General features: G+C 44.8%; 1 protein-coding gene across 2 annotated transcripts; it reads right to left on the reverse strand.

Annotated features, from left to right (window-relative positions):
- Positions 1-1,652: 1,652 nt before the first annotated feature.
- CUNH15orf40 (chromosome unknown C15orf40 homolog) lies at positions 1,653-8,970 on the reverse strand. 2 transcript variants are annotated; one of them, XM_017894873.1, is made up of 4 exons: positions 7,923-8,958; positions 6,664-6,790; positions 4,979-5,106; positions 1,653-2,074 (listed from the first exon to the last, which is right to left on the reverse strand). In XM_017894873.1, the coding sequence occupies exons 1-4, from the start codon at positions 8,034-8,036 to the stop codon at positions 1,979-1,981; spliced, it is 465 nt and encodes a 154-aa protein (XP_017750362.1). In that variant the 5' UTR covers positions 8,037-8,958; the 3' UTR covers positions 1,653-1,978. The 2 variants fall into 2 exon arrangements, with proteins under 2 accessions (XP_017750362.1, XP_017750361.1); XM_017894872.1 differs by lacking the exon at positions 1,653-2,074 and having other exon boundaries at positions 4,835-5,106; positions 7,923-8,970.
- Between the last annotated feature and the right edge of the window lie 2,835 nt (positions 8,971-11,805).

The following is an 11,805-nucleotide window of genomic DNA, read 5'->3' on the forward strand; positions in this document are numbered from 1 at the left end:
CCCATGCTGGAGTGCAGTGGCACTGTGTCGGCTCACTGCAACTTCCATCTCCTGGGTTCAAGCAATTCTCCTGCCTCAGCCTCCCGAGTAGCTGGGATTACAGGCACCCACCACCACGCCCAGCTAGTTTTTATATTTTTAGTAGAGACGAGATTTTACCATGTTGGCCGGGCTGGTCTCAAACTCCTGACCTCAGGTGATCCACCTGCCTTGGCCTCCCAAAGTGCTGCGATTACAGGAATGAGCCACCACACCCGGCCTGGACTTCTTACATATGAGGTCTTACATATAATCTCACATATAAATATATGTATGTGTATATATATACATATTTATAAAATTTCTATCTGTCTGTCTATCGAGAGACACAGAGACAGATACAGTGTCTCACTTTGTTGCCCAGGCTGGTCTCCAACTCCTGGGCTCAAGTGTTCCTCCTGCCTCAACCTCCCAAAGTGCTGGGATTACAGGCGTGAGCCACCATGCCCAGCTACCATTGGGAATTTTTATTATTGGTCTTCCTTGTGGATTTTGTTTTTAATGATTTGGTCCATCAATACATCTTTCTCATGTACTTGCTGGACAAAGCGCACAACTGCAAATCCGCTCTTCTGATCAGCAAAGGAAATTAAGTTACTTACCTTAATAAATTACTATAACTTGACCTGAATATGTAAAAATATATTATTAGCTTTTGAAACTTTAATATAGATGTAATTTCTGACAGGCTTTTACAAATACTAAAATAGCTTCCAAATCCTCTTTCCTAAGGATCTTTGGAGAGTCATAAAACTACTGAACTTGCTAATTATAAGTTATTACTGAGGAAGAAGAAAATTCAGTGACTTCTCAAAATTATAATTCACATTTAATTACAAGTCATGATTTTCTTTACTTTTCCACAAAATGGTCAATAGTCTTTAAAAGATGTAAAAAAAACCCCATTTTTACATTTAAATAAGCATTTTAAAATCTAAGGTAAGACTACAAAGCAGCATAACAAGTTTTCTGTCACTTGTAAACTGGATTAGAAGGCAAACCCCCGAATTCCAGAACCGTTGTAAAGATATGATTTTTAATTTACAATCTAGAAAAACTGCATTCAACAAGGAGTCAAAGGATTTGGGTTCTAGTTGCCAGCTTGCATGGTACAATCTTGAGTAAGTCTCTCAACTTCTGGATATAGGATATCAAAAGCAACAGAATTAAAGGTGTTAAATCAGGTCATCTTGAATATTCTTTCCAACTCTGTTATTTTACAACGCCATGAAATCAGAGTAACATGTTCCAGGCTGTTTGGGGTTAGGGATTTTAGAACCTGATTCAATGTATAGCACTTTCTAAATTTCTATTTTTTGGAGTCTTATTCGAATATATACCTATATATGTCTGCCATGTTCCTCTATGCATGTAGTATATTTTTCTTTTCTTTTTTTTTTTTTTTGAGACGGAGTCTCGCTCTGTCGCCCAGGCTGGAGTGCAGTGGCCGGATCTCAGCTCAGTGCAAGCTCCGCCTCCCGGGTTCACGCCATTCTCCTGCCTCAGCCTCCCGAGTAGCTGGGATTACAGGCGCCCACCACCTCGCCCGGCTAGCATGTAGTATATTTTTCTATTTAACAGTCTCTTTATCATTAGCAATAAAAAAGTTTCTCAAGGATGTATTTTTCATTTCTTTTTTGGGGGCGGAGGGAGTTTCACTCTTGTTGCCCAAGCTGGAGTGCAAAGGCGTGATCTCGGCTTACTGCAACCTCTGCCCCCCAGATTCAAGTAATTCTCCTGCCTCACCCTCCTGAGTAACTGGGATTACAGGCATGTGCCATCACATCCAGCTAATTTTGTATTTTTCCTAGAGATGGGGTTTCACCATGTTGGTCAGGCTGGTCTCGAACTCCTGACCTCAGGTGATACACCCACCTCGGCCTCCCAAAGTGCTGGGATTACAGGCATGAGCCACTGAGCCCAGCCTCATTTCTTGCTTTTATGTTTTTTTGGCTTCCTTTTTTAATTTCTCCAAGATCTCTTCTGGAGTTGTAGAAGTCAAAAGCTTCACCACCTTTTCACGAGATTTACCACCCTGGACCAAAAGAGAAAAAACATACTTTAATGTTTAGCACATTCTAATGCTATTAGAGATAGCGACCTTAGTTGTATAAGGGGCTCTCCTGATGGCTTAGGTACCACTTTCTCTTGGTTACTTAGGGTCTAATCAAAGACTGTCTCTTACATTCTTCCTAACATTTGTTACTAAACTTTGGTTAGTACTAACAACTCTCCAGGGTTTTTACTTTCATACATCAATTTCTATAATAAAAGCTGGACATTAAAAACTCAAAAATGGGTTGGGCATAGTGGCTCACGCCTGTAATCCCAGCACTTTGGGAGGCTGGGGCGGGCAGTGGATCACAAGGTCAGGAGTTCGAGACCAGCCTGACCAACATGATGAAACCCTGTCTCTACTAAAAATACAAAAATTAGCTGGGGGTGGTGGCGTGTGCCTGTAATCCCAGCTACTCAGGAGACTGAGGCAGGAGAATCGCTGGAACCCAGGAGGCGGAGGTTGCAGTGAGCTGAGATCGTGCCACTGCACTCCAGCCTGGGCAACAGAGCGAGACTCCATCTGAAAAAAAAAAAAAACTAAAAAATGAATATAGAATCTTTATAATATTCTAGTCTCAAGCAATTCTTTAAGTTAAAAATGAAAATCATCTTTAAAATAAATAAATATTGCAATTTTACATAAACTTTGTAGTAAAATAATTATAAATATAAACAAATTGCTATTCTCTATGTTGTTAACATTTCTGAAAATTCCAAACAAAAAGTAGCCAGATATTCAAGTGCCACGATTTCACAACCACTTAAAACAACTTTAAAAAGGATTTGTTGGCCGGGTGTGGTGGCTCATGCCTGTAATGCTAGCACTTTGGGAAGCCGAGGCGAGTGGATCACTTAAGGTCAGGAGTTCGAGACCAGCCTGGCCAACACGGCAAAACCCTGTCTCTACTAAAAATACAAAAATTAGCCGACGTGTTGGCGCACGCCTCCAGTCCCAGCTACTCGGGAGGCTGAAGCAGGAGAATCACTTGAACCCAGGGGGCAGAGGTTGCAGTAAGCCGAGATTGCGCCATTGCACTCCAGCCTGGGCAACAAGAGTGAAACTCCGTCTCAAAACAAAAAGGATTTGTTTTCAAACACAGCCTTTAAAGAAGATAAAATTTGAGAAGGGGTTTATTTAGATCGATGGAATTTGAACAGGCAGAAGAGTGGGGAATACCTTTCAGGCAAACGTCAGAGCATGAGCACTAAATAAAAATCAGAAATGACCTGCCACAGGTTTGGATTTTTAGGTGCAGTTTGTTAATCAATGACTGTGAATGCCAGCTGGATCTGAATAGGAGCTATATAGTATAGCACTGGAAAACAAGTAGAGCTTTAAGAAATATAAACATGGCTGGGCCCCCTCCTGCAGATTCTATTTCAAGAAGTCTACAGTGATACCCATGGATCTGTATTTAGAAATCAGTCCCAGGTGATTCTGATATCCACCCCTAGTACAAAACCATATTAATGACATCATATGAACCTTCTATCTTCCCAATGAGCTAGGACAAAGTGGGGGTTTAGCAATAGCGAGCAAGGACAAAGTGGGGGTTTAGCAATACTTGACGGAGTCATTCGTGGAGATGACTAACAATAGGAATTGCTTTAGGTTGTTTAGTGTGGTGATGGTAAAGGATGAGAGAGGTAAGCAAGATTAATCTGACAGCAGGTTCAGGAATGATTTCAGAAAGTAGAAAATGTTGGCAACAGTGGCAGTGAAGAAGCATAAGCACACAGTGCGGACAGTCTCAGTAAGGATTAAGGTAGCAGGCATGAAGGAGACTAAATAGGAAGAATTCACAGATTTCTGCGATTAAGTAAATATAAAAGTTATAAACAACTAGTTTCTCAATTATTTGAAAAGACAGAAAAATCAGTATTTTACGAATCATTATTAATGTGTAATAATCAAAGATGACTGGGCGTGGTGGTTCACACTTGTAATCCCAGCACTTTGGGAGGCTGAGGTGGGCAGATCAGTTGAGGTCAGGAGTTCCAGACCAGCCTGGCCAACATGGTGAAACCCCCGTCTCTACTAAAAATACAAAAATTAGCTGGGTGTGGTGGTGGGCACCTGTAATCCCAGCTACCTGGGAGGCCTGAGGCTGAAGAATCGCTTGAACCTGGGAGGCGGAGGTTGCAGTGAGTCAAGATCACGCCACTGCATTCCAGCTTGGGCAACAGAGTGAGACTCCATCTCAAAAAAGAAATAAAATAAGGCCAGGTGCAGTGGCTCACGCCTGTAATCCCAGCACTTTGGGAGACCGGGGTGGGTGAATCACCTCAGGTCAGGCGTTTGAGATCAGTCTGTCCAACATGGTGAAACCCTGTCTCTACTACAGATACAAAAATTAGCTGGGCCTGGTGGTGGGTGCCTGTAATCCCAACTACTCGGGAGGCTGAGGCAGGAGAATCGCTCGAATCTTGGAGTAAGAGGTAGCAGTGCACCAAGATTGTACCACTGCACTCCATCCTGGAAAACAGAGCAAGACTCTGTCTCAAAACAAAACAAAATAAAACAAAGAAATAAAATAATCAAAGATGTTTAAAAAGAGAGAGACTGCCGGGCATGGTGGCTCATACCTCTAATCCCAGCACTTCGTGAGGAGGAGGCAGGTGGATCACTTGAGGTCAGGAGTTCAAGACCAGCCTGACCAACATGGTGAAACTCTGTCTCTACTAAAAATACAAAAATTAGCCAGGCGTGGTGGCATGCGCCTATAATCCCAGTTACTCAAGAAGCTGAGGCAGGAGAATAGCTTGAACCCAGGAGGTGGAGGTTGCAGTGAGCCAAGATTGTGCCACTGCACTCCAGCCTGGGCGACAGAGCAAGATTTTGTCTCAAAATAAATAAATAAATAAATAAAGAGAGACCTACCTTATCCAAAACCACATCACTCTTCCTGAGTTCTAGGACCTTGGAAAGATACCGACAGAGCTCAGCATTAGCCTCTCCCTCTGATGGAGGTGCTGCGATAGCTACATTTACGGCCTCTGCTGTCAAATCTGGAATGAAAACAGTATGGACTTTATCCTTAAGGAGTTCTTTTTCTTCATGAAGCAAGGACATTTTGTAAAAGAGTTTTTGCATTTGCCTGGCACATAAATTTTCAATTAAAAACTGCTGAATGAAGAAATGAATTATTAATCACATTTAAGGGAACATGAACATGATAAAAATGGCCCTACCATTACAGGAAATAAATCCAGAGAAGAAAACAGTTATTAACTCAATCTTGCTGACCAAGATGGGCTTACAGAGCCCTGGGGAGTATCCTGGATTTAGGCAACTGGAAATAGACCTTGGTATGTGAAAAGCCCCAGGCAGGGAGTCATAGATGGCCTTCAGCCTCATCCATGTCACTGAGGAAGTGCATGGACAGGGCAGCTTACTAGATTGTACAGGGTTGTGCAGGGTTTCCTCATCAGGAAAATGAGGGCCCTGGACTAGGTTCACCTCTTATGTGACATATATCCTGAGTGTTTTTAAAATTTAATAATGTTTACTTAACAAATATTTACAGAGCACTTACTATACACTAATTTTAAGCACACACAAATGTGTTAAAGGCTTTATAAATACTAACTTCTTTAATCCTTGTAATGACTTTATGAAGATATTAATACCATTATTATCTCCATTTTACAAATGAGCCATGGCACCCAGCCTCCCATTTTAGATCTAATGAAACACAATATTCCAACAGTAGATAATGTCTACACCCACTACTTAGAAAATGCTGGCCAAGGAGGGTATGGCTAAGTTAACTTGGTCATCAGCATAAACCAGGTCTAGCACACCAATTTTGTGGTCTTCCTTTCAAAATCTAAAAATGGTTTGAAATACAGAGCTTTAGAGGTGCAAAAGACCTTCAAAATAATTTAGAGCAATGGTTTTCCAACCTTCTTCTCCTTTAGAAACCCTTTCCCCCAATTTTCTCTAGAATCCCAATATTTAAAACAAATGTAAATACAGCTAGTCAGCAGCCCTGTCTGCCTGGCCTCCCCCTTGCCCAAAGCTGATTCCTGAGGCACCTCCAGCACTCCAGAGAATAGCCTGAAAGCCTCTTAGTCTAATGATCTCATCTGACAGATGAAAAAACTGGGCTCACGAATGTTTTATACTGTTTTGATTTAAAACAAGTTAGCACAGGAACTGATCATGGGTCTCAGATCTCAAGTTTTCTCCCTCTCCTTTGGCCAGTGATAGTTAAACTACACTAAAATGTCTCTTCTTTCTCTGGCCAATGTCTCCAGTTTTGGAACAGGACAAACTAAGAATAATCTAGACTACGCACAAGTTTCCATACCTTTCCTTTCTAAAATAACGTATTTTTAAAAAGGAAAATATACAATGGTTTTCGTGTAACTTGGCATGATTTAAAGATATATTCACTTTCAGACACCTTTACATTAGAATCTAGAATTTTAAAATGGAGAAGCCTCTAACTGCAGATGTGAAAAATGAACTGTCACAGAATAAGCTTTCAGCTAACCAAAGCAAAGGGAGGCTGTAGGAGACACCTGATTCACACCTGATCCCACCCCAGTGTCCAGGTATACCTGTTACAGCATTTTGTTTGGAGCCAGGTTTTGCATGGATGGTTATGGTGACACAACCTTTAGGATCAACTGCCACAGGACCTAAGGGAGGAAGTGGTCTCTCTGGTTCCTTGCTCTGGCTTTTCCCCTAAAATGACAACCACGCAACTTTACAGGTTACAAAATACTTTCCCACACATTTAATTTGATTCTTCCACTACCCCCTTTCACCCTTAACAGGCAAATTAGGTTAATCAGTGATGTCCAGGTACTTCTGGCCACCTAGAACGCTTTTCCCACAACGTTCAAGGCTCTACTCAATTTTCCCACGAAGCGTTCCCATCAACCCAACAGTGTTTTTTCCTCCCTTGCAAGAAAACCTAACTCTGGCTTCTAAACTTTAATGCTTGTTCTTCCCTCTGCTTTGTATTTCCAGTTCCTTGGGTGCATGGTCCATTTACTATTCATCATTGTATCTCATGCAGTCGGAGCTAATAAATGTTGGTGAAAATGTGTATGTGTGCGTGTTGGGGGAAAGGGAGAAAAAAACAACAGTGCTTGATATTTAAAGGCCTGTTATGCGATAGGGGCTGTGCTAGGAACTTTCCTTCAACAAATAGGTAGGCAATGGATATGTAAAGATGAAAAGGTACATGGTCCTTGCTCTCAAGGAGCTCGGACTACTGCGAGAGAGAAAGAACACACAAAATAATAATACACTGTGCTAAGGGTACCGATGAGACAGGCACAGAACATTACCCCACAGGCAGCTCAGCATTGGGGCACTGGTGGATGCTGCCAGTAGGAGGCAGTGCTTGAGCTGAGTCTGAGAAACGGACTGGGTTGGCCATACAAAGATGGTGGAAATGGGAGTGATTCTTGACAGAAGGGGTGCGATCAGCTAAGGTAAGGGAGGAGAAAGCAGAATACAGCCTCCCGGGGAAGCGCAGGCGTCATGCCGCTGCTGGAACATGAATTGCTAGACTGGGAGTGCGGGGAGGAGGCCAGAGGTCAGCACACGCAGCCCAAGGAGAGCTCGGCTGCCGCCGGGCCCAGCGCTCAGAAGTCACCGGGTGGACGGCGGCGCCGCCTACAGAGGCGGGGCGCCAGCAGCAGGAGCCGCAGCTCTGGGGATGGCAGCGGCTGTCTTGAGCCCCGGAACTGAAAGACAGCAAACCGCTGGGAGTGCCTCCACTCACCCTCGGGCCCCGCTTCTCCCGCGCTCCTCAATGAGTAACCCTAAGGCCCACCCCTCTGCTGCCACGGGACCTACTACTGGCCTTGGTCGTCGCACCAGCCTTCTTAGGCATCTCAGCGCGAAGAGGAAGCCGAGCTGAGCCCCGAGTACTGGGTGTTGCCCGGAGCGGCCTCAGCACGCTGCAGAGCCGCAGCATCCCCGCCTGAGTAGGCGCCGGAAGAGCCCTATGCGCTTGCGCAGGTAGCGGGCAGGAGCGGCCCCAGCGCCCGGCGCATCAGCTCTGGCCCGACGGCGACACCTTGAGGCCGGTAGAAGCGAGTCTCGTGCCCCCAGAACATGCGCGAGCCTCTTTTGTTCTGGAACTGGCCTCAGGAAGTGGAACTGCGGAGCTGGGGCCTCACCGTGTCATGGCCCACCCCCTCAGCTGATGGGAAGGTGTGTCACCTCTGGTGTTCTTTCCTAATCAGAGAAAGAAAGGTATTGTCCCTTCTCACAAATGGAGAGCGCGGCAAGGAGTGCACAGGGCCAGGTGTCTTCTCGCTCCCATAGCCAAGCCACAGGCAGCAGAGTCCCACGCTGCTGCCTGTGGCCATCAAGTCGATATAGAGCCTCGTGCCAGCTTGGCCCTTGTGAATCTTCCACGTATCGATGGCGCACCTACCTTGTGCCAGGCGCAGCGGATCCCACAATGTAAAAGAAAAGGAAATACACTGCGACATGTGATATGGCGAGACATGAAACCAATCAGCAGAGGCAAGATCATGGAGTCACTGAAGGCTTTCAAGCAAGGGATTAGCAGTCCAATTTGTTGTTTTAGAAAGACACCAGCTGCACTGTGGCCGACAGAGGAAAAGCCAGAAATAGGGAGATCCGCGCCCTAAATGGGAGAGGGTGGCCTGAACTAGAGTAACCGCAGGGAGAGTGGAGCGCTGATCATTTCAAGGATCTTCAGGAACTGGAATCATCAGAACTTGGGAATTACTGCATGTGCGAATAAGGGGGAAGAGTCAAGGAAATGCCCACGTTTGAGGCCCAAGGAACAGGTTTGGGAGTCCGAGATGAGGAGTTCAACTTTGTACATAATGAGTTTGAGATGCCCACGGGACATCCAAGTACAAGTATTAAAGGGGTAACTGAATATATGTAACTGAAAGTTTGCGAAATCAAGGCTGGCGATAGAGATTCTGGAATCTTCTGAAAGCAGATGGCAATTGAAGCTATGGAAATGGATGAGAGAGTGTGTAAAGAGCACGAGGGCTCAGGATAGAACAGCAAGGGCAGGTAGAGAAGTCATTGACCAGGTAAGAGAACAGTGCAACGGCAACTAAGGAAATGCGCTTCAAGAGGGAATATCAACAGTGATGAATGCTCCAGAGAGAACATGTCACATGTAACGACTGAGAAGTGGCCACAAGATTTAGAAATCAGGTCAGTGTTGGTGACCTGGGCTAGAGCAGTTTCAGTGGAGAGAAGGAAATGGAGATAATTGTAGAGAATAATCCAGTGACTTCACTGTGAAGGAGCAATTGGTATCTGGAGGGGCACATGACATTCAGATACTTATTTTTACCATATTTGAAGATTGGTAGGAAAGAGCCAGGAGAGGAGAGGTTACAACAGAGGGCGGTTCCTGAAGAGGTAGGATCTGAGCTCAAGTAGAGACTGACTTCACTACAGGAGGCCTTAGACACTCCCTCCTTCCTAAGGGAAAGCTTAGATGGACATGTAGCTGCGTTTATAGGTTTGGTGATGGGAAGTGGAATTTCTTTCATTAACTAAGGACAGGGGAGGTGTTGAAGGTGTGAGCAAAGTGGAACAGCTTTACATTGGGACTCTGGAGACTGGCAAAGGGCTGACTATTGCACCTCACTCAGCAGTAGACAGTTAAGGGAGACCATGAAATCCTCATGATCCCAATTTATAGTTACATTATTTTATTTTATTTAATTTTGAGAAAGAGTCAGGGGGATGGGAAGAGCCTGTTGCCCAGGCTGGAGTGCAGTGGCGGGATCTCCACTCACTGTAACCTCCGCCTCCTGAGTTCAAGCAATTCTCCCTGCCTCAGCCTCCAGAGTAGCTGGGACTATAGGCGCACGCCACCACGCCCATTTTTTGTATTTTTAGTAGAGATGGGCGTTTCGCCATTTTGTCCAGGCTGGTCTCAAACTCCTGAGCTCAGGCAATCCCACCTGCTTTGGCCTCCCAAAGTGCTAGGATTACAGGTGTGAGCTAGCGCCTGGCCTATAGTTACATTACTTTAAATGCCTGGGTTAACCAGCTAAGAAGTTTTTTTTTTTTTTTTTTTTTTTTTTTTTTTAATTAAAATTTCTTTTTTTTGGCCCCAGTGCTACTACCAAAGCAGTCAGGAAGTTGAAGGTAAGGCAGACAACTGGATTGATTTAGGTATATATAAGTGTGTTGAAGGTTATTGATGAAATGGTTAAAGTGATTAAAGACCTAAGGTGGAGAGGGGTTGAGGGAGACCAAAAATAGAGTCTAACTGGGTAGAGAAGGAAGAAGAAAAGAACAGAGGGGACAAGGGGCTGCAGTCTTCAGGTTCAGTAACGGGTGTAACTGGAATGTGAGAGCTGGAAGAAACACCAAATGTTGTGGCCGAAGAGTGGGCTGTCTGAATTTACTATTTCAGATGTAGAGCAATTCCACATCATGATAGGGTATATGGTGTGGCCATGATAAGGAATAGTGAAGTTTGCTTGAGGTAAAGAAGAAACTGGAAACCTAGGTGTGGCTGGGTTGTCCACATGGCCACTGAGGCCACGCAGTGTAAAGGCTTGAGCAGAAGAAAGTGAGCCAGGTGTTAAACCAAAACCATATTTCCCTTCTTTGAAATCAGTTAAGAATTGAGGCACAAAAGCAGAACCAGCATTATATAGCAGTCATTTGTAGAATCTGCTTTGGGTGAAGTCACGTCAGCCTCAATTAGAGGTTTGGCAGTTGTCATGGAAATAAAGGGGACATCTGTGAAGGTGAGTTATGATGGCATCTGGCTAGATGGGTGAAGAGAGTGAAGAGATGCCTTGCAGCGAACCATTCAGTCTTTCCCACACGAGTCAGGAGTAGGCGGTATGAGGACTTCATCGCACCAGCAGGGAGGAGAAAAGCCATCCACCCCATGTCCACCTGATTTGTTGCTCCTGCCCACATCCCTGCCTCTTGAAGGGAGAGAGGCAGAGTGGGAAGACATACTGCCTAACGGTGAGGGAAAACACAGAGACTGATTCAAATAGCAGGAAACCCCTTGTAAATGTTTGTGGTGGTTCACATTTTATTGAGGCAGGATCTTGCCATGTTGCTCAGGCTGATCTCAGGCTCTTGGATTCAAGCAACGCTCCTGTCTCAGCTTCCTCAGTAGCTGCATAACTACAGGACTCATTTTATCTTGTTTTAAATAGAGTTCCACTTAAAAACTCGCAATGGAGAAACAGGAAAAGGGATTTTTAAAAGCATATAAACTAGGTGTATGTGAATAAATATACCGTGCAGCTCTGGGGCTGGTTGTTGGGGCTGGGACTGCAAAGGTACCATCCTTCTTGTGAAGGATGTGTTTTTTTCTAATTGGGGGACAATTCCAGGTCTTGAATCTGGATGACTAGAACAGGAAGTAGAAAGTTGTTTGAAGAAGCACTAAAAAGTGGGACGTTTTAAACACATTGCATGTAACATATCCCATTGAAGACCTTGCTCTCTTTAATGTCTTACAAGTTTATTCCCATGTTAAAAGTAATTTTAAAAGGCCGGGCGCGGTGACTCACGCCTGTAATCCCAGCACTTTGGGAGGCCAAGGCGGGCGGATCGCGAGGTCAGGAAATCGAGACCATCCTGGCTAACACGGTGAAACCCCGTCTCTACTAAAAATACAAAACATTAGCCGGGCGTGGTGGCGGGCGCCTGTAGTCCCAGCTACTCCGGAGGCTGAGGCAGGAGAATGGCGTGAACCCTGGAGG

The sequence above is a fragment of the Rhinopithecus bieti genome, unplaced genomic scaffold, assembly GCF_001698545.2.
Source record: "Rhinopithecus bieti isolate Rb0 unplaced genomic scaffold, ASM169854v2 scaffold_26298, whole genome shotgun sequence".
Classification (NCBI taxonomy): Eukaryota; Metazoa; Chordata; class Mammalia; order Primates; family Cercopithecidae; genus Rhinopithecus; species Rhinopithecus bieti.